Genomic DNA, 23,647 nt, shown 5'->3' on the forward strand with positions numbered 1-23,647 from the left:
TTACAGTATAGCTGGAGGGAAGAGATCAAAGGGAAAGACTTGTGTAAAGAAGGAACTCTCTGGAGAAAGAGGGTGGGGTAAACCACTTTTGGGAGGGAAAAATTATTCTGGGACTTGTAGTTTATTACTCCAAGAATCAGTCTTTAAAAGGACAACATCCAAGGAAGTCTCTCTCTCTCTTTGTCTCTTTGGAGAGGACAGCACAGCAAGCAGGGCCATGGTGAACTGATAGTCTGTCCCAGATTACCCAAGATGAAGGCGCAAGGGGAAGACCTCCATTGAAATGTTTAAGTATTGCCCTTTTATTATGTATCTTTTGGTTTTGGACTGACTATGGTTATAATGTGTAATGTGTATATCCTTTTTAAAATCTAACAGTATCCTTAAATTAATATTAACAATACATTTTATTATACACTTGTGTTTGTGTCTTATTTGTCACACATTCCCTAAAAGAATATCCTTGTAAGAGGGTCATAATTTCTTACATAATTGGCGAGCCAGGTAGGAGGGATTTAGTGTGATTTATAAGCATATTCATAAGTGTATATATTGTAAATTGATTTTTGGATACTGTTCAGATATTGTGTATAGACATTTCAGTGAATTGTGCATTGTCAATGATGGAGAATTTATTGAAAAAGATTGCTAAGGTGTCTAATCCAGAAGCAATAATTAAATGTATGGATGGTGCATTAGATCCATGGCTTAATGCTCAGGATTATGTGGCCAGGGCAATTATTGAAAAGAAATTGTCCAAATCTAGTGGTAAAATTGCTTTGATTTATGCTGCCCGTTGGATTGCGGAGAAGTATAACTCTTTAAATAGGCAGAAAGTGAAATTAGAGGCAGATGTTTTGAGTTTAAAGAATTATGTGGAAGCATTTAAACTGTCTGCGCAAAATGCTGCTGCTTTGTGTGTAGGTAGTCAGCAAATGCGTCTGGGAAATGAGGAATTGTGCAGTAGTAATGTGCAGCTTGTAGAAAGGCTGAAGGATGCAGAGGGTGCTATTAGAATCCTTGCTTCCAGTAGCCAGAAAGAGGCTGATCATTCTGCCTGCCTTGAATATATTGATGATTTAAAACATAAACTTAATAATAATGAAAGAGACTGTGAGTGCAGTATTCCTGCTAAAATTGCACCAGTCTCTACAGAGCACATGGTGGATGCACAGGGACATGTATTACATAAAACTACTGTGACCCATTCCTTAAAACATACAGAGGTTATTGCACTGAGCAAAAAAATGGGATGTATAAGCTTGGATGATGATCCAGTAGATGTAATGCTAAAAATTGATCAATTTGAAAAAAGCCACAGAAACTTAAATGAATTGGATATTTTTGATGTGATAATTGCTAGTACAGACCAGCCACTAAGAGCAAGTCTGCCACATGAGATTTTTATAGAACCTAGAACCAAGCAACAACTTATCAAAGAGTTATTAAATGTTCTTGGTCTAGAGGAAAAAAATCATAATTTTGCTTTTGGTAATTGTGCTCAGCAGAGAGGGGAGTCTGTTCAAGGGTTTGTTAATAGATTATTTGTGTTTTTCAAACTGACTGTTCCACCTGGAGCACATGCTGATCAGAATGAATATGCATATAAGAAAGCATTACTTAACAGGACACTGCCAGATATTCGAGAGTTAATTGGTTTAACTGTGTCCCCACAGGACACCTTTGTAAATATACTGAATTGTTTAAAAAGGGCTGAAGCAATTCTACTAAATCAAGAAAAAGTAAATAAAAGACAAGTGTCATTGTTACACCGTCCCCAACCTCACAGATATATCAATCAGAGAAAGTCCCCACATATAAAAAACATTAAATGTTTTAGGTGTGGTAGGATGGGACATATTGAAAAATTCTGTAAATCCGATGTGCATATTCATCATGAAAGGCCCATGTGTGATAGATGGACTCAGGGAAATAAAAATAATCAAATTAATACTAGATGGAGATCACAGAGAAGAGATAACAACAGTAAACCCCCCACAGACCCTTGGGTCCCCTACAATGTGCTCAAAGCACACAATAGACAATTAAAGGCAGAAAATCTTGCTCTAACATGTGAACGAAATGAGTTCCTTGTAAAACTGGATTGTCTCAAGGCACAATTAAGTACATTGGAGGAGATGGTTAACATAAAGAATCTGATAAGAGATACAGTCTCTCTTGAATGACCAATTCTAGTTGTGTGTTATTAACTTTCTCTTAAAGTTTGTTTTTTAGAAAAATATGGAGATGACGCCAATTGTGAAGGAAGAAAAATATAGACCTGTGAGAAGACCAATCATCTAACATGTTTATTTCTTTCAGGAAAAATACAGTTAAAGTTTATAGAGGACCTTAATATGTATTTTTATATATTTTTTCATATTAAGGATAAGCCTCTAAACTCATTCATTACAGTCAGGTGGTCCAAATTCCAAATAATTTTTGTTTTTATTAGTTTAGCACACCTGCACTGCCAGCTATGTTTTATTTTTATTTTTGTATTTTGATGCTGGATTACTAATTTTATATATTTCTAGATTAGGTGAATTATTGCCACGGTGAGGCTTATACGTTGATCACACTGGAGAGATGTGATAGTGTAACTGTCTATTGGTTCACAACACTACATATTTTTGTTTTTGTCTTTTTTCATTGGGTTACCAACAAAAATAGCCTCAAGCTGATTTTTGATTTTTATCTTTGAAAGGCAACAGACCATTGTCAGTTTTCTTTAGATTGCACGCTGCCAAACTTTGTATACAGTTCAATGACTTACGGTGATGGTAGCATTCAATCTACTTTTTTCTCTCTCTCCATTTCCTTTGATTTTGTTGTTTTATTATGGTTTTTTTAATTGTATTTTACACTCTAAAGGGTATATGGTAGATTGCAAGGTGGGGTGAACAATGGAATGAAAGTGGTTATGCTTTGTCTGTTTTTTTTGTTTGTTTTTGTTTAATTTATACTCTCAAGGTGGGGTATAGAATATGGGCAAGTTAGACAATTTGTCTTGGGTCAAGGTGGGGTGAGTGACAATATATGATTTTCTATTTGCTCTATTTGGTTTTCCACAAAGGGTTAAATATTTATGGTTTTAGTAAGGTTATAGTAAATAATGTTATATTGTTATGAAGATGTATTACTTAGTACACATTAATACTGGTTGCATTTTGCTCACATTTGTGTTTACAATGTTTTAGATAACCACTTGTGAATCCAGACGGTAATACTGAGACAAGGATGATAATCAAACCACTAGTGATTTGCATAATGTAACACTGCGCACTTTCTGTGCTAAGAATCTTTTAATTTCCGGAAGCCTAGGGCCTATCGAAAAATTATTAAAAATCCTCAAGGGCTCAAACACAAACCCACTCCAGCTATACAATTTTTAATAAACCTTCAATAAACGTGCACAAACACCTTCACTCAGATCCCCACTCCAAACAATAAACGGTGTTTCTCCCTTGTGTGGTCTCTTTAACCCCTTCAGGACCGCTGACGGTTCAGGACCGTCAGCGGTAAAACGTGCGTTTGGACCGCTGACGGTCCTGAACCGTCATAACGGTTTTGGGCTACTTACCTGATCGCCGTCGGTCCCACGGCGGCGATCAGCTCTCCTCCCGGTCCAGGGGGACTGCCTGTCTGCCCGGGCAGTCCCCCCTCGGCAGATCAGGACCCCACGGCCATGTGATCACTCGATCACATGACCGCAATAGGGGTCTTTGTATCTGCCTGCAGGGGGACTGTCTGTGCTGACAGGCAGTCTCCCTGCAAGTGAAAAATCAAAAAATAAAGTTAAAAAAAAAAACAATCAGTGTAAAAAAAATTATAATATGTGTATATATATATGATATATATACATGTATTATATCTATATATATAATATATGTATATGTATCATATATAATGTCACACTAAGTGTATTTTTATATTTATATATACGTATATTAATATAAAAATACACTTATATTTAAATTACACACGAATATATACAATATATATAATAACTATATATATGGTATATATATATTATTATAAAATACAAATAATATGTTAATAAAAATAAATAATAAAAAATAAAAATAATTTTTAATAATTAAAAAAAAATTATATATATATATTCAATTTTATTCTAACAGTATTTTGATATTGATATATATATATTTATATCAAAATACACTTAGAATGTAATGATATATATATCTATGTATAAATAAATAAAAATAATACGAAATATACATATGTCCACATACAAAATTACATTAATAATTTCATAAATATACACGTAGACGTCAAATATATAAATATGTATATATATTAAAATTCTACGTGCATATTTATGTAATATTTTTACCTAATTAAGTAATTTTAATGATTGCAATTTGAGGGACCTGCCTGCCAACCCAGGCCAAAAGTCCAGATAATTTAATTTGCTAGCACTGTGCTTAACCCTGTAACTTTCTATGACACCCTAAATCCTGTACATGGGGGTACTGTTTTACTCGGGAGACTTCGCTGAACACAAATATTAGTGTTTCAAAACAGTAAAACATATCACAGCGATGATATTGTCAGTGAAAGTGAAGTTTTTTGCATTTTTCACACACAAACAGCTCTTTCACTGAGGATATTATTGCTGTGATATATTTTACTGTTCTGATACACTAATATTTGTGTTCAGCAAAGTCTCCTGAGTATAACAGTACCCCACATGTAGAGGTTTTATAGTGTTTGTGAAAGTTACAGGGTCAAATATAAGGCTTGATTTTACTTTTTTTTTTTTTATTGAAATTTGTCAGATTGGTTAGGTTGCCTTTGACAGCGTATGGTAGCCAAGGAATGAGAATTAGCCCCATGATGGCATACCATTTACAAAAGAAGACAACCCAAGGTATTGCAAATGGGGTATGTTCAGCCTTTTTTAGTAGCCACTTAGTCACAAACACCGGCCAAAGTTAGCGGTTTTTGCATTTTTAACACACAAACAAATATAAATGCTAACTTTGGCCAGTGTTTGTGACTAGGTGGCTACTAAAAAAGACTGGACATACCCCATTTTAAATACCCTGGGTTGTCTACTTTAAAAAATATGTACATGTTAGGTGTGTTTCGGGGATTTATGACAGATAACGGTGTAACAATGTCACTATTGATACATTTAAAATATATATATATTGAAACAGCAATTTCCTACTTGTATTTATAGGCCTATAACTTGCAAAAAAAAGCAATAAAGCATGTAAACACTGGGTGTTTTTAAACTCGGGACAAAATTTTGAATCTATTTAGCAGTTTTTTTCATTAGCTTTTGTAGATAAGTAAAAGATTTTTCAAGTAAAAGTCCAAAAACATGTTTTTTTTTTTATTTTTCACCATATTTCATTATTTTTTTTAAATACAATATATGACATAATATAAATACTGGTATGTAAAGAAAGCCCTTCTTGTCGTGAAAAAAACAATATATAACTTGTATGGGAACCGTAAATGAGAGAGCGGAAAATTACAGCTAAACACAAACACCACAAAAGTGTTAAAACTGCTCTGGTCCTTAACGTACAAACATCGCAAAAACAGGCCGGTCCTGAAGGGGTTAATACACTGTGTAAGTAAACAGCAAATTAACTGCTGTTGGTGTGAAAATATACACCTGGTGTCATGGTGGGCAGAGGTCAAGGGCCTAACAGCTCAAAGTAAGCAAGGCCAGGGTTAAAGGAACAGTGTGGTGGAAGCAGTGCTGGTGGCACAGGTAACTGAGCATGATGGGAGTGAAATCTAATGGTTGCAGTGATGCTGAGCCTATGAGGGTAATGGAAGGTTAAGAATATGGCTGAAGGAGTACAAATTATTGGTAAAATATTATAACTGTGAGTGCCTCAATGATTCGGCTAAATTATGCCTCGCAGTACCCTAAATTATAAATATATGTGGTTGTCAAGTCATTTGTGTCTCAGTAAAACACATAAACATTTTAAAACACACATAATAAAATACTGTATTTCTTTGAGAGGGCTCATTTTCTTTTTGAGTCATTCGCCCTCTAGGTGGGGACTGTAAGAAATTGATCTGCCAAACTGCAATATTGTATATAACTTTCTGTGTATGTGACTGGTTTCACAAGTTGGGGTTTATCCTTGATAACAGTGTGATAAGGATCAAAGCTTTCAATTGCATTGTACAACATCCCCCCCCAGTATTCCATGTATGTTATCAGGAGATCAGAGAATAAACATCTAGGTGTAACCATGGAATTGTGTGTGTTTTCCCAAGCTGTCTAACCTACCCAGGAACCAACCCTAACTGGTGACTTCTTTCAGAACATTACAGTATAGCTGGAGGGAAGAGATCAAAGGGAAAGACTTGTGTAAAGAAGGAACTCTCTGGAGAAAGAGGGTGGGGTAAACCACTTTTGGGAGGGAAAAAGAATTCTGGGACTTGTAGTTTATTACTCCAAGAATCAGTCTTTAAAAGGACAACATCCAAGGAAGTCTCTCTCTCTCTTTGTCTCTTTGGAGAGGACAGCACAGCAAGCAGGGCCATGGTGAACTGATAGTCTGTCCCAGATTACCCAAGATGAAGGCGCAAGGGGAAGACCTCCATTGAAATGTTTAAGTATTGCCCTTTTATTATGTATCTTTTGGTTTTGGACTGACTATGGTTATAATGTGTAATGTGTATATCCTTTTTAAAATCTAACAGTATCCTTAAATTAATATTAACAATACATTTTATTATACACTTGTGTTTGTGTCTTATTTGTCACACATTCCCTAAAAGAATATCCTTGTAAGAGGGTCATAATTTCTTACACCCTGACCTCACTTGTGCTCGCTGTCAACTTAGTACAATTGCTAGATATCTCCTAATATGTCGTGAATCTCGAACTTGCTACCTAATGTTGAATGTATGTATCTTCTTGTATCTAAATTTGCAATATAATGTGTATCTCTTATTTCTGTATAAAACCTTAAATAAAGATTGTCAAAGATAAATGAGAGTGTGAATAGAATACAAACAAAGAGCTGAAGGTGAAATGGATACCAGAAAACTTGAGATTTAAAAGAACAGATGTTTTTCAAGAAACACAATTTTTAAAGAACAACCCATTTGATATATGTATGCTACCATGCATTTTCTTTTTAGCTTTAGTTACATTTATTTCTTACTTTGTCTGCTGTAAGCTCCAAATCAGGTTTCATCAGTACTACGCTCTGATCCACTACTCTTATGCCACAAAGGGAACCAGCAGCTGCCTGAATCTGTAGAGAGACATCGAAGCCAGGAAGGACCTCTTCAGGAGTGAAACCAGCTGACACCTAAACAGGTAATAAAAACTACAGTCAGAGGTGCATTTATAAAGGTGAGTAAACATATAACTAAGCATTTGCATGTTGTTTGTGTTTGGGTATATCAATAGCATATTGTATTTTTGTTATGAAGTGGTAGGCACAGAAAAAAAAATCCTTAAGCCCTAATACTTTTCACAAACATTTTGGTAATGTTATACAAAGAATTGCATGTTTGGTGGTAACTGGCAGAAAAATTTTGCCCATTTTTTTCTGAAATTGAAAAACTTTTCAGGTGAGCCTAAATGTGTTCATGCTCTGGTTTGGTTCATCCAAACTCCATTTGCATAATTGTATTTCAAATTAAATTCAGTCAAAACCATTCCATTTTTAATATAAAAAATACAATCTACAAACAGAAATGTAGGCATATAGCGATCTTGAAGACTTGACGGGTATCTGTAATCTTCTTTAAAACAGAATAAGAGAAAGTGAGCTTATGCGGTTTCCAGATACCGCTACTCACGCAGACCCACTAGCATCAAGTCGCTGGAATACCTTACCCACACTCAGACCGGGTCAGCAGTGCTGGAGACATCTCCCTGCATTTGGCTATTTGCCATACCGGCTTGCGTGAGTAGCGGTATCTGGAAACCGCATAAGCTCACTTTCTCTTATTCTGTTTTAAAGAAGATTACAGATACCCGTCAAGTCTTCAAGATCGCTATATGCCTACAATGCACTTTTATTCTGTGAGTGCAATTTGAATTAGCGCACTTTCTGGTGTTTTAACATATTACACTATGTTTTTCCATGTCCATTTCTGTTTGTAGATTGTATTTTTTATACTAATATTAAGAAGATTAGAAGGTTCTTCTTACAATTCTACAGTTGGTAAATTTATTTAATATATTTTTAACCATTGGGGAGCACGTGTGTTGTATATATATTTTTTGTTTTGCTATTACACATTCCATTTTTAACCTCTTACTCATCGATGTATGCTGCAAGACAAATTCCCGTTTGTCATTAAATAAGAAATTAAATTAATGCCTGTAGGGGTCAGTATGACCCTAACAATATGTCTTGAGAGCACAGGGTGGACAGTGACCTGTTCCTACCCCTGTTCTTTAAATTGAAGACCTCAACCAATGCCCACAGCAGCAATAGTTGCCCAGCTGCTAGACTTTTATCACTGCTTGGTTTTGTGCCTGCATTTCATTGTGACCAACTATTTGTCCGCTGGCTGCTAGTGCCACCAGTGGCAAGTAGTTAACCCTGAATCTCTAAGCAACTAAAGCAGCTCAGACATTGGCTTGTGACTGATTGGAATTTGGTTTCCAATATCTGAAATGGTGGGGAACCCTATATGATGGCTTTCTCTGCTATAAGAGCTCAGCCTCAGACTTAAATGCTGTGCAAGTTGCCTGTAACAAATCCTATTAGTTACATCTAAGATGGACCGCTTTGTTAACACAGACTTTACATTTTTCTATATACAAGAGTATATCTCAGAACCTCTTAGAAACAGAATGACAGATATTTTATCATTGACAAGATAAAAAAAAAACACATTTTAAAATATAATTTGCTTTCTAAACTTACTTTATTATTGAAGCATCTCTGAACAGTAAATTTGGCTGAATCTGCAACAATCTCCCCATCTGGTAGTAAAATATATACAAGGGCTCGAATACTTGGAGACACGTTAGCACTTAGTGGGACATTTAACGAGGTGGTACCTATAAGATCTGAGAGACACAAGGAGATGATACTTTAAAATAAGATTAAAGCAATGTTTCTAAGTTGCTTGTTTGAAGGAAGGATTCTCTGACATGTCAGTGGGTAGATTTCTGTGGATTTTTGATACTTCTGACTATATTTTTAGATGGTTTGTCAATTTATGGGGGTTGCTATGCTGATTTGCTGGTGTGGAGAAACACAGTATATTTATCCGGAAGATCTCACCTTCACCGTTGTTTTTTGTAAATAGTTCTATAGTTCCAGAGTGCCATATTGATTCTTTTGAAACCAGCTGTAAAAATAAAACCAAACTACATTCATTTCAGAATTGCATAAAATTGTAAAATAAAGCTCAGAAATATATTATAAAAAATATTTTATGAACTGAAATGGATATATCCTAAAAAGTGTGACCTTAGTATTTTATTTATTTTGTGCATTGCATACTGTATGTGAAATAGTGATGCTTCACAGGTAAATCACAAAATGAGTTAACAGGAAAGCTATGTTTTTTTTGTTTTTTTTAGAATTCCTGGAAATTCTTGCTTTAATGCTTATCCCTGTGTATAATATCCATCTTTCCATATTATTTTATTCAGTGTCTTTCATTGTGACATATAATGTCATAACATTGATTCACAACTGCTATCCATCCCTTCCCTCTCCTGTCCCTCACTGGCCATCTTCACATATAACACTACCCTCACATCTGCCTTGAACACTGCAGCCCCACTCCAAACATGCACCTCGAGGAGACCACGACACCAACCTTGGCATAATAAATCAACACGCTATCTGCAGAGTTGCTCACGCTGTGCTGAACGCTCCTGGAGGAAGTCCCGCACCTAGGCAGACTATCGCCAAACAGTCCTACTTTTCCTCTCATTAGTTCATGCTCCCGCAATCCCAGAAGTCTCTTTGACACTTTTAATTCCCTTTTCCGCCCTGCTGTGGCCACCCCCCAAACAAACCTTACAGCTGATAGCTTTGCATGTTACTGTACTGACAAGATTGAACAGCTAAGGAAACAATTCTCCCCTCCTTGCCGTTCTCTTTCTCAACCACATGTAAATCATGCTTTCCCTACCCTTCAGACTTTCTCCCCAGCTACTGAACAAGAGGTGGCTGCGCTTCTCCATTCCTCTCGCCCCACCACTTGCCCACTCGATCCTGTCCCATCTCACCTCATCAGATCTCTCTCCCCTTGTCTTGTGCCTACCCTTACACACATCTTTAACTGCTCTCTCTCTTCTGGCACTGTTCCTGCTGACCTTAAACATGCCACTGTAATACCTATCCTGAAAAAAACATCTCTTGACCCGTCCTCCCCCTCTAACTATCACCCCACATCCCTGCTCCCTTTCTCATCAAAGCTTTTGGAAAGACTTGTCTTTACCCGTGTGTCTCACTTCCTTAATTCCAACTCTCTCCTTGACCCTCTTCAGTCTGGCTTCCGCCCTCTCCACTCTACTGAGACCACTCTTATCAAAGTGACTAATGACCTAATCTCCGCTAAATCCAAAGGTCACTACTCCATATTAATTCTCCTTGACCTCGCTGCTGCCTTTGACACAGTTGATCATGCTCTCCTCCTTCAAACTCTTCAATCGCTCGGTCTCTGTGACTCTGTCCTCTCTTGGTTTTCCTCCTATCTCTCCCACCGCTCATTCAGTGTCTCCTTTTCCAAGGATACCTCCTCCCCTCGCCCTGTCTCGGTTGGAGTTCCCCAAGGCTCTGTCCTTGGTCCCCTTCTATTTTTTCTTTATACTGCCTCTCTTGGAAAACGTATTGCCTCTTTTGGATTCCACTACCACCTGTACGCTGATGACACTCAGATATACCTCTCCTCACCGGACCTCTCCCCTGCCGTCCTGCAACGTGTCACTGCTTGCCTTTCTTCCATCTCTGACTGGATGTCGTCACGCTTTCTCAAACTTAACCTCTCTAAAACTGAACTCTTTGTCTTTCCTCCTCCTAATACTGATCCTTCTCTCTCACTCTCCCTTCAAGTCAGTGATGTCCACATAAGTCTATCCCTGAAAGCGCGCTGTCTTGGCGTCATACTTGACTCTGGTCTCACCTTTGAGTCTCACATCCAGTTTGTTGCCAAGTCCTGTAGGTTCCAACTCAAAAACATAGCCCGCATCCGCCCCTTTCTTACGCAAGATGCTACCAAGGAGCTTGTCCATGCTCTAGTAATTTCCTGCATGGATTACTGTAACCCTCTCCTGATTGGTCTCCCCAAAAGCCGTATTGCCCCGCTACAGTCTGTAATGAATGCTGCAGCTAGACTGATTTTCCTCTCCAGTCGGTCCTCTCACACCTCGCCCCTCTGCCAGTCCTTACATTGGCTCCCTGTATCCTATAGGAGTCAATTCAAAGTGCTAACACATACATTTAAAGCACTGAACAATTCCAGCCCCTCTTATATATCTCTTCACTGATCCAGAGGTATGCCCCTCCTCGTACCCTCTGCTCTGCCCGCGACCACCTCCTGACCGCTGCTCGCACAGCCAACTCACACTTGCAGGACCTCTCGCGGGCGGCTCCTCTCCTATGGAATAGCTTGCCGACTGCCATCAGACTCTCCCCTAGTCTTCAATCATTTAAGAAGGGCCTTAAAACCCATCTCTTCAGGAAAGCGTATGGCCTCCCAGAGTAATCTCTACCTTACATACCTGTCTCTTGCTCCCTCCTATGGGACAGTGCTTTGCTCTCTCCTCCAGCTCTGCTTCACTCCTACTTGATATTTCCTATCCTAATGTTTCTAATACCCCACCTCCTATAGTCTGTAAGCTCATTTGAGCAGGGTCCTCTTCAACCTATTGTTCCTGTAAGTTTTCTTGTAATTGTCCTATTTGTTGTTACATCCCCCCTCTCAAAATATTGTAAAGCACTACGGAATCTGTTGGCGCTATATAAATGGCAATAATAATAATAATAACTAGTAATTCTGTCAAATACAAAAAGCATTCTGAGTAAGTATGAATGAAATCCTTAAATTTACTAATAAGATAGCTTAATGTATGTTTTCCAAGGTTGATGCAAAGCAATTAATAGCTTTATAAAAATAGAATAAATTAACTAAGACATTTATTAATATTCACTATTTATTCAGTTAATATCTTTAAACATTTAATTTAATCATGATTTACCAACCCCTATAATACTTGTGTCACTATTAAAATGATTTCATTAAAGTTCCATTAACTCTAGTAACAGAACTCTTTTACGGATTTATAAGGTGGAATGTCCTTTCTTATAACGGAAAACTGAGAAACAATGTTAAATCTAGTGACATTAAATGTTAGTGGTTTGGCATACTGAATGTTGAAATTGTTTGGAAGAAAATGTATTATTTTGGGATGCAATGCCATTTTTACCAGATGGCATTTTTAATGCCAGAACATTGACTCATCTTGGCTACTCCTTAAGACAATCCAAATCATCTGCCCGTCGTGTCCAATTAAAGTTGCAATCCAGTAGCTAGTGATGCATTGTCCTGATTTCTACAACATCATCCTAACTGACTCACCCTTTTATCACCACTTTGTTGATGATTATGAATATGTCAGACTCCTCACCTCATATCCCTACCAAATCCCTACCACATCTGATCTTTTAAAACTCAAAAAGTTTAACCTAATAATTTGCTAAATGGATCTCTCAAAGTGAAAAATAAAGACACACTTGCCTTGTTCTTCCCATTTATTAATTAAAACATCATTCACAGTCTGGACCAAACACTCAAAATGAGGAAAATAAATATCCAGGCACACCTGAGGTTTCTTCTAAAAAGTAGTCTTTTTTATTTGAAACAAGGAAGTGGAGACAACATTTCAGCTCCTCTCTGAGTCTTTACCAAGTCTGTGTTTTGAGACTTGATATCAAGTCTACTCTATCAAGTCTAATTTATCAAGTCTACTATTTATCTGTCTGTCTGTCTGTCTGTCTGTCTATTTTTTATTTTACATTGCATTTCACCAAACACACTTGACACATGAATGGTAAATTAAAGGGACACTATGGGCACCAGAAGTGGCTCTGGTGCATACAGTCTGACCCTGCAGGCTAAGCAGTGTAAATGCTATCTTTTCTGAGAAAGCTGGTTGGCTCGGAATGGAGATTTACCATGCATGCATACACACTTCCTATGGGGAAGCATTCGATTGGATGAGATCATCATGTCTAATGATCTCAGCTTGGGAGGTGGGGTGGCCACACGGAGACCTGTGCACTGAGTGGAATAAGGTAAGTGAATTGCTTTTTTAAATTTCATTTGGTAGTTGCATTATCTAGATAGTTACTAGAACACTGTATCGTTAGGAATGCATGTTTGTTCTACTAATGCAATACTGTTTCTTTATTCTTCACTGGAATTATTCCCTTTTAATTAGGCTCCTCATACCAATGGAGCATATGCCTTAATGCTTACCCTTCTTCTAGACTAGGATTAGTTATTAACAATTAATATGGTAAACCGAAAAAAATATATAGATTGTGTCGTACTTACCACTCAATAAAGAAATCCTGCTTGATTATAAGACATAAACTCTTAATTGTTCTATTGTTTTGTTTTTATGTGTTTGCAATAAATCTTTAAACTGGTTTAATTTACAAAAGCTATCACAGGATAACATTAGCATATCAGTCATTATCTTTGGGTCTTTGAACATTTTGTAACCTCTGAACATTGTACATGCACTTAAAAAGATGCTTTACATATATCTACCAGTGCACTGGTACCCTGATCAACTTCTATATTTTGCATTTTACATCTCATTTTCTATATGTTGTGTTTCTCGTCTCAACCTTTATATACCTTTGTTGGTAATTCTACTCAGTAAATGATACAGCTTACTGACAGTCTGTGTAAAGTAATATTTATGTTCCATTTCATTTTAAGTTCTAGTATTACCTACCAGGTAGTGTAAATTCAGACTCTTGGACTCTGAATTCAGCTCTGTATGTTTAATAATATATTCTACTTGGACTTCCTGTTGCCCCTCACATGGTAAGACTTTCTCCAATGAGTGCAGTTTCAGGAAACTTTTACTTTTGGAGTAGAATGGTGAGAGTTGTAGGTGACCATTATAATAAATTGGGTCGATAATCCCAAACTGATTTTTTCTGTCCTCCTGAGTGGTTTGGGCCTGTATCAAAGAAAGAAGGTGATACACAGAATTGAATTAACAAACAATCAAGAATACATGCAGAATACAATAATCTAATTTATATATGAGAACTATTCATTGGTGTTATTACACAATTAAAATTAACTTAATAACTTCTGTTAAAGCACAGCCCCACACACATCGATTTCCAATGGTTACACATTGTTTAAACAATAATAAAATGTTTACATTAACATGTATAGTGCAATCTGGATCATGTTCTCCCAAACACACATATATCTTCATTCTAATGGTAAACCATTAAAGGACCACTATAGGCACCCAAACCACTTCAGCTTAATGATGTGGTGTGGGTGCCAGGTCCATCTAGGATTAACCCTGCCTCCTGTTAACATAGCAGTTTCAGGGAAACTGCTATGTTGTCACGACTAGTAATGTGGTCCAGCACGCAGAAACTATGTAAACATATACATAAGTAAGAAAAGGAAAATAATAGGATAGAGCGTAAACCGGACCTTAGAATGGCCGGACTAATACGCTAGAGACAGAGAATGGTCAAAGGGAAAGCCGAGGTCAAGGAAGCCAGAAAATACTCAATACCGATTAAACAAGCCAAGTCAGGGAAACCAGAGATCAGAATAACCAGGGAAACGCCAAGGATCAGGATACCAGGAAATCAGAAACACAGAATTAGCACTTTCAGGAAACCAGGAAACTGAAACCACGACATGGCAAAGTAATGGAGAAAGCTAGGGGTTTAAATACCCCTCTCTAGGCTATGATTGGTCAGAGGGCGACCTCTGACCCCAAAACGTGCGTGTGCGTTGACGTCGTGACGTCACGCACACGTTAGTATAATTTTCGGGGGCGGAGCTACTCTTAGGCGCGACCACGTGGTCGGCGCCATGTTTGATTCGGGCGTGATGCCCGGAAGAACGGAAGGAGCGGTTCCCGGCTCGCCGACGAGCAGGTAAGCTCGTGTTGTCGGCGTGGCCGTGCCGGTCGGGCACGGCCGTGAGGCTCGGCGGGCCGGTAACCGCAACAGTACCCCCCACTCGAAGACCGCGCACCGGGCGGGAAGGACCCGGCTTAAGAGGAAAGCGGTTGTGAAACGACCGGATAAGACGGGGCGCATGGACCCGGTCAGCAGGAACCCAACAACGTCCAGTCAACGAGATAGGACAGTCAACGAGATAGGACAAGACACCTCTGGATAATTTGGAGTCCATGATAGAATGGACCTCGTATTCTTCTTGATCACCCACCACCAAGGGCGGAGGAGGAGTGGCTAACCTGGTGTAGCGATTGCAAGTAAGGGGCTTGAGCAGAGACACATGGAAAGTATTTGCAATTCTCATATGAGCCGGAAGTGCCAAAGAATAGGTCACTGGATTAATACGTTGGGTAACTCGAAAGGGACCTATGTACCGAGGGGCAAATTTCATGGACGGGACCTTAAGCTTGATATGTTTTGTGGAGAGCCACACCCTGTCACCTGGAAGATATACAGGATTAGCGCCCCGTTTTTTGTCAGCTTGGGCCTTTGCTCGTAATGAAGCTTTCTGCAGAGCTGAATGGACGGAATCCCAGGTGTCATGAATAGATTCCAAACGGGTGTTCAAGGCAGGAATTTCCGTGTCTGAGAATTCAGAAGGAAAAACAGCGGGGTGATAACCCTGATTTACAAAGAATGGACTGTGATTAGAAGATTCATGAGTGGCGTTGTTCCTGGCGAACTCAGCCATGGGTAAGAGCTCATACCAGTTAGATTGATTGGCATTTATAAAGCAACGTAAATAGGCTTCTAGAGACTGATTCGCCCTCTCTGCTGCTCCATTAGTTTGAGGGTGATATGCCGACGAAAAGGAGAGTTCAATGCCTAATTGCTTACAAAAGGAACGCCAAAACCTAGAAACAAACTGGGTACCTCTGTCAGATACTATGCTTTTAGGTACACCGTGCAACCGAAAGATCTCTCTCAAGAATATTTGAACTAGATCTTGAGCAGATGGTAATTTTTTAAGGGGGACAAAATGTGGCATCTTTGTGAACCTATCGATAACCATAAGGACTGTATTAAACCCGTTTGAACTGGGTAGATCCACAATGAAATCCATGGCTAAGTGGGTCCAAGGAGCACTGGGTATGGGCAGTGGTTGTAAGAGTCCAGGAGGCGATCTAGGAGGAACTTTAGAAACGGCACATATTTGACATGCCCCAACATATTCTTTGATATCATTTCTAAGAGCAGGCCACCAAAACCTCCGGGAGATGGCAGAGAGGGTCTTGTGAACTCCAGGATGGCCTGCTGTGAGGTTGTCATGGAACAAATCTAGTACCTTCTTTCTAAACTGAGGTGACACATACAGTTTGTCCGGAGGTTTTCCCACAGGTGCCTGAGTTTGATCCGCTATTATGGCACAGAAGAGTGGAGAAGACACTTCGGTAACTGTAGTGGCAATGAGGCATTCAGGAGGTATAATAGGATATATCACCTGTTCCGGAGCTTCATCTGTCTCAAACTGCCTAGAAAGTGCATCTGCCTTGGTGTTTTTAGTACCAGGCCTGTACGTAATTATGAAATTGAATCGGGAGAGGAACAATGACCATCTAGCCTGACGAGAGGACAGTCTCTTAGCGTCCCCGATATAAGCCAAATTCTTATGATCCGTAAAGATCAAAAGTGGCTCTTTGGAACCTTCCAAGAGATGCCTCCATTCCTTAAGGGCAAGTACAATGGCCAAAAGTTCCCTATTCCCTATGTCATAATTCTTCTCTGCAGGTGTGAGTTTGCGAGAGTAAAATCCACAAGGATGTAAAGGTGTATCAGGACTTTCTCTTTGAGACAGAATGGCTCCAACTCCTGTCTCTGATGCATCCACCTCTAGGATAAATGGTTTGGTTGGATCAGGATGGGTCAGGACAGGTGCTGAGGAAAATAAAGATTTTAACAATTCAAATGCCTCTCTTGCTTCTTTGGGCCAAGATGTACAATTTGCTCCTTTTTTGGTTAAATTGGTTATAGGGGAAATCACGGAGGAAAAACCCTTTATGAATTTGCGGTAGTAATTCGCAAAACCTATAAAGCGTTGAGTGGCTTTAAGGCCCTTGGGTAATGGCCACTGTAAGACTGCCTCCAGTTTACGGGGATCCATCTGGAAACCAGACGGAGATATAACGTATCCAAGGAATTGTATCTCCGTTTGGTCAAACTGGCATTTTTCCAGTTTACAGTAAAGGCCGTTCTGTAACAGGGTTTTCAGTACAATTCTCACATGTTCGTGATGTGTCTCTAGGTCTGGGGAATAGATGAGAATGTCGTCCAAGTACACTAGAACGAACATGTGAAGGTACTCTCTTAGGACATCGTTAATAAAATCCTGGAATACCGCTGGAGCGTTACATAATCCAAACGGCATAACCAGGTATTCGTAATGTCCCATTCTGGTGTTAAATGCGGTCATCCATTCGTGACCGTCCTTAATCCTGACTAGATTGTATGCGCTTCGGAGATCGAGCTTGGTAAAGACTCGAGCTCCCCTCAATCTGTCAAACAGCTCTGATATAAGGGGAATAGGGTAGGCATTTTTTATGGTAATCCTATTCAAACCCCTATAATCAATACAAGGGCGTAGGTCTCCTTCTTTTTTAGAGACAAAGAAGAATCCAGCCCCGGCTGGTGAGGAGGACCTACGGATATGACCCTTTCTGAGAGCATCTTTAATATATTCCTCCAAACAAAGATTTTCTTGGGGGAATAAGGCATAGACTCCACCCTTGGGAGGCATAGTCCCTGGTAATAAGTTTATGGTGCAGTCATAAGGTCTATGAGGAGGTAATCCTTCTGACTGGACCTTGTTAAATACCTCTTTCAAATCCATATACTGCGGTGGAATTTGTGTGGTCAAGGGAGGTGCAACAGGAACATTAATGGTACCAATAGGTTGTGGGATTTGCTTAAAGCAAACACCTTTGCATCTCTCACCCCAACTCACAATCTCTCCTTCAATCCAATCCAAACGTGGATTGTGTTTCAGGAGCCAAGGGAAACCGAGTATTATCGGAACTGTAGGTGAAGATATGATTTGAAAGGTCATTTCTTCAGAGTGGAGAATACCCACTGAAACAGTGATTGGCAGAGTTTCGTGTGTGATGAAAGGCTGGGTAAGAGGCCTTCCATCAATGGCCTCGACTGCTATCGGTTTCTCTTTATGTCTTAAGGGCAGGAGATGTTTTGCAGAGAATTCTTTGTCTAGGAAATTCTCCGCTGCCCCAGAGTCAATCATAGCCTCACACTGAACAGTAGTGTTCTTGAAAGATAAGGTTACTTTGACAAGGAAACGGTTCTTAGTCAATTTAGGGGACATATACATCACACCTAAGGTCGGTCCCCGTACGTGCCTTAGGTGTGCAAGTTTTCCGGCCGAACCAGGCATGACGATCTTAGATGTCCCTTCTTGCCACAATACATACATAACCCCTCGTTACGTCTGTGTTGTCTCACTGCCTCAGTGAGTTTAGCGCTACCCAATTGCATGGGTTCAGGTTCTGGAAGAGGCGTTTGGCTACTCACCACTGGGTTAGAGAAACGAGGGGCTATGGACAAATTAGAACGTCTGTTACGTTGTTTGTTTTTCTCTCTCTCTCTGAGCCGGTTATCAATGTCTATCATGTATGCAATAAACTCATTAAGATTAACCGGAAGGTCTCTAGCTGCAGTCTCATCTTGTATACTCTCAGCTAGACCCTCAGAGAAAGCAGCCACCAGACCACTATTGGTCCAATCAACCTCAGACGCTACTGTCCTGAACTCTATTGCATAATCGGCTACAGAACGACTGCCTTGCTTGATTCTCATAAGGGCTTTGGCAGCGTTCTTCTCCCTGCCTTTAGGTTCAAACGTAGCCTTAAAGGCCGTAAGAAAAGTATTGTAATCACGGGCTACTGCGTCACCACTTTCCCATAAGGGGTTAGCCCAGGTCAAAGCTTTTCCAGTTAATTGGTTCATCAGATAGCCTATTTTTGATCTATCTGTTGGGAATGAACCTGGGGAGGCCTCAAAGTGGTATTCAATTTGGTTTAAAAAACCTCTGAATTCCTTAGAATCACCTCCATAGCGAGGGGGCGGTGACAAGGTTATGGACGGTGGTTTATGTGGTACGGGAACCACTACAGTTGGCGGAACCACAGGTGGTACCGGAGGGACCTCTAAATAGGCAGTCCTCTGGAGCAAGGTCTGAAATGCCTGGGCAAATTGGTCTAACCTGTGGTCCATATCCTCCACCCTACTCTCACATGCGATCATATGCTTGCATAGTTCTGCAGGATCCATGGCCATGTCGTAATGTCACGACTAGTAATGTGGTCCAGCACGCAGAAACTATGTAAACATATACATAAGTAAGAAAAGGAAAATAATAGGATAGAGCGTAAACCGGACCTTAGAATGGACTAATACGCTAGAGACAGAGAATGGTCAAAGGGAAAGCCGAGGTCAAGGAAGCCAGAAAATACTCAATACCGATTAAACAAGCCAAGTCAGGGAAACCAGAGATCAGAATAACCAGGGAAACGCCAAGGATCAGGATACCAGGAAATCAGAAACACAGAATTAGCACTTTCAGGAAACCAGGAAACTGAAACCACGACATGGCAAAGTAATGGAGAAAGCTAGGGGTTTAAATACCCCTCTCTAGGCTATGATTGGTCAGAGGGCGACCTCTGACCCCAAAACGTGCGTGTGCGTTGACGTCGTGACGTCACGCACACGTTAGTATAATTTTCGGGGGCGGAGCTACTCTTAGGCGCGACCACGTGGTCGGCGCCATGTTTGATTCGGGCGTGATGCCCGGAAGAACGGAAGGAGCGGTTCCCGGCTCGCCGACGAGCAGGTAAGCTCGTGTTGTCGGCGTGGCCGTGCCGGTCGGGCACGGCCGTGAGGCTCGGCGGGCCGGTAACCGCAACATATGTTTACATATGGATTAATCCAGTCTCTAGTGGCTGTCTCATTGACAGCCGCTAGAGGCGCTTCATACGTTTTGCAAGTTTGTATCTAGTTGCTGTTTAAACATCTGTACAGATTTTGATCAAACCATTTCTTCAGGCACATAATTCTACATCCTTATTGTTCTTATGGTAAAAAAATAAAAAAATAAAGTGTTTTTTTCAGTTTTCAAAATGAAAGGGCAACGTTTTGACACATATATGGGTCTTTCTCAAGTTGTGGCATTACCTTTTCCACTTTGACAGCTAAATAAACCATATGTATATATTGACCAGTGGTTACAACCTTTATTTTTTGCGTGAATAAAAAAAATGGAAGGACCAAGAGACCATTGGAAAAAAAAGGTTTTGGAACACATTTGAAATAATAAGAAAGCAGTGCAATCAAGTAATTTGTCCAGACACTTTAGTATCACGCAAAGGACTCTTTGAGTCATGACCATAAAGTCAATGTACACTGGAGGGGGCATAGTGAAACAACTAAATCAAAATAGATTTTTTAATTTTAATACTTTGGTTTAGAACCTGCAGGTTTATATGTACATTCTGAGCTGTTTTAAAAAAAAATATTATTCATTTCCTTTTTTTAAGTATATGTTTTTAAGCATAAGAGCATGAGATTTATTTTTCGTACATTTTATGATATGAAACCATTGCATAAATCTCTGTAAATCCCAACAAAGAGAAAATAGAGGGGATGAAACATTCAAAAATATGATAAATAAATAATAAATCTCTCATCCTTTAACATCAGATGATTGTCACAGTTTTGCTTCTAATTCATCACCAGTGCATATAATAATAGTGACATCGGACAACCTTTTCTTATCCTATTTGTTATGGAAAATGTTCTTGAGTAAAACACTGTTCTTGCACTTAATAATGTAGAAAGAGTTATAGCTGCATTAACAAATAAATTAGGAACATTACATTTTTCAAAACCCTTTTTGTATAACCCCTGTAATATGCAGTCTGCCTTTGCACATCTAATTACAGGGCAATGCATTTTTCTTCAGACTGTAGAGTGCCCTAATTGATTGAATTACAAGCCAACTAATGAGAGAGCTCTACTGACATTATATATCATGGAAAATCCTTTATAAGGAATTTTCCTGTCTTAAAACCACATTTTTTCCCAGGTTTAGTTTTTTTTTATATATATATATATATATATATATGTATATAAGTATTTGCATATAACTACTTTAATGGAGGTCAGGTAAATTGTTAAACTATTTTTATAACAGTTTGACTACAATGGTTATGGTACCTTGGAGTGTTCTTTTAAGTAAAATGCCAGTTATGTAGTTATAACTAGATTTATATTAGCTCAAAAACATATCTCTCTATTTTATTAAATAATTATTTTTTTTTAGTGTTTCTTAGTCTTAAATCTATGCTAAGATGGTCTAAATAAATTATACTTGCTACTGCACAAATAGGTTCATCTTTTATGTGGTTCACAAATTAATATTCTACTGTAAGACCATATCTTTGCGAAGTTTATTTAAAATATATTACACTGTCTAATTGAACATTAAACTTGGATTTTGTACAACTACAAGTAATTGTGAATGCCAACTGATAAATGTAAATTTATAACAAAATTGCTCCTTTCTATCCCCTTATTACCATTATTGAGATTTTGTCACGCCAGGAGGTTGTATTTTCCAGCTTGAAAACAGCGTAACCATTCTTATCGGTTATCAGTGTTAGTTTTTCCGTAGAAAGTACGGTGTCAACACTGAGAAAGACCTGCTTGTCTGGGATTGGACTGCCACTGCCATCTTGAACTTTCAGCTAAACAAAGAGAGAGAGGAAATTGTGTTCAGTGGCTATTTTTGAGAAGCTGAATGTATACCATAAAGTAGAATTATTAAAGAGAAGCTGCTGTGACAGAAAACAATTTATCTCACCACTCCACTGTATGGAATTCCAGCCTTGTAAGTCGTCTCAGCATCAACAAAGGACACTTTGACCAATACGTAAGATATGGTTGACCTACTATCTCTGGTAAACTCAACTCCTGCATGAAAAACAAAATACAATGTTAGAAATGTGGAAAAGAAGAATGCCAAGCCATTTTACAATGGAATGTATTTGGTCATTCAAAGTGACCTTGCTATTTTATACACCCCTTGACTATTACTTGAGTATATGAACTGGCTAGCATGTTATTTCTTCAGTAATGTATTTTTTTCATGCTTTTCTTCCTTTGCTTTTTTTTTTTTACCTGGTGGTCTTCATAACAGACCTGGATTATAGAAAAGGACAAGACACCAGGCAGCATTTAGTCTAATATATCTGACTCATACATGCTAAGTACAAGACTTATTACACAATACATTTTGCATTAAATGCCGTTTTCGTCTACTTTTATAAATACTTTATATAATTAACCAGTCATGATAGTTTCACTTTAACATCAATCAAGCAAAGATGCATTGAGTACATATATCATAGAGATAGACGATGTATTCAATGTTAAATATATAGAATTAAACTCACCTCATATCCCATAAAGCATATGCATGTCCTCATCTAGTTGGGTTTTACGGTTATGTAACACCAATTTCCTCTCACTTTGTTCCTATATTCACTAACCAGTGCTAGGAGTGTAGACAATGGACTTACCGCAGCATCTGTAATTGCTATGCTTGGAGAGCAGAAGGACTTCCTGTGGATGGTATCTTCTTCTTACTATGTCAATCAATTTTTTGGTACAGAGGTTTACACCAAAGAATTTGAAACGTAAAAAAAATGGTCAAGCTCAAAGACCATTTGGGGTCAAAATGTTGACTGTACACTCTCTTAATAAACCTGCTTGTCTCATTAAACCTTGAGTGCCTCAGCCCTTTTCTACTTTTCAAACTACATTGTGAGATTTGGCCTACTTCAGATCCGGTTGCACCATGATGACCAAGGGATTGCGGTGTCCCCTTGCTTCATTGTATGCCAAAGAAAGGACTTACAGGTGGGAGAAAGACCACATTTAAATAGGTTTTTCTCCCAATCTATATGTCTGCTAGGAAATCTTATACATAAAAAGAACATAAATAACAAGTACTCTCTAAAATCACACATTGTGTTACCTTGCTTAAATACCAGAAAGTTAAAGGGTTGCCTTGTATTTCCACTTGATTGGCAACAAAGACTAGCAGGAGGTCAACAAAGCATTTGAATTGTCACATGTCAGGTGCTCTGATAACATAACCATGTCAATGAGACTGCAAATGCACCTGTCATGCCTTTGTATTGTACTAGCAAATATACCTATTCGTTTTTTTGTGTGCACAAGATGAAAAAACAGCTTCAGTACACCCCAACAGTGTTATCAAGATATAGAGAAATGCAATATGCAGTACAAGATGTGACATTCAAGAATTAGGCAAAATTTTTAAAAGGTAAAAGATAGATATGTCAGGATAGTGACTTCAAGAATAGTAGGCTGAATAAATTGTGCTGACGGTTAAGGTT

At 38.8% G+C, this 23,647-nt stretch overlaps 1 protein-coding gene across 1 annotated transcript in view; it reads right to left on the bottom strand.

Annotated features, from left to right (window-relative positions):
- LOC134575461 (alpha-2-macroglobulin-like) overlaps positions 1–23,647 on the bottom strand; it is a 128,485-nt gene that overhangs the window by 65,181 nt on the left and 39,657 nt on the right. The window contains exons 10-15 of the mRNA XM_063434755.1: positions 22,087–22,196; positions 21,803–21,970; positions 13,955–14,185; positions 9,258–9,324; positions 8,895–9,040; positions 7,170–7,319 (exon numbers count right to left, since the gene is read on the bottom strand). Coding sequence (XP_063290825.1) covers positions 7,170–7,319; positions 8,895–9,040; positions 9,258–9,324; positions 13,955–14,185; positions 21,803–21,970; positions 22,087–22,196 — 872 coding nt within the window. The remainder of the gene's footprint in view (positions 1–7,169; positions 7,320–8,894; positions 9,041–9,257; positions 9,325–13,954; positions 14,186–21,802; positions 21,971–22,086; positions 22,197–23,647) is intronic.

The sequence above is a fragment of the Pelobates fuscus genome, chromosome 10 (assembly GCF_036172605.1).
Source record: "Pelobates fuscus isolate aPelFus1 chromosome 10, aPelFus1.pri, whole genome shotgun sequence".
Classification (NCBI taxonomy): domain Eukaryota; kingdom Metazoa; phylum Chordata; class Amphibia; order Anura; family Pelobatidae; genus Pelobates; species Pelobates fuscus.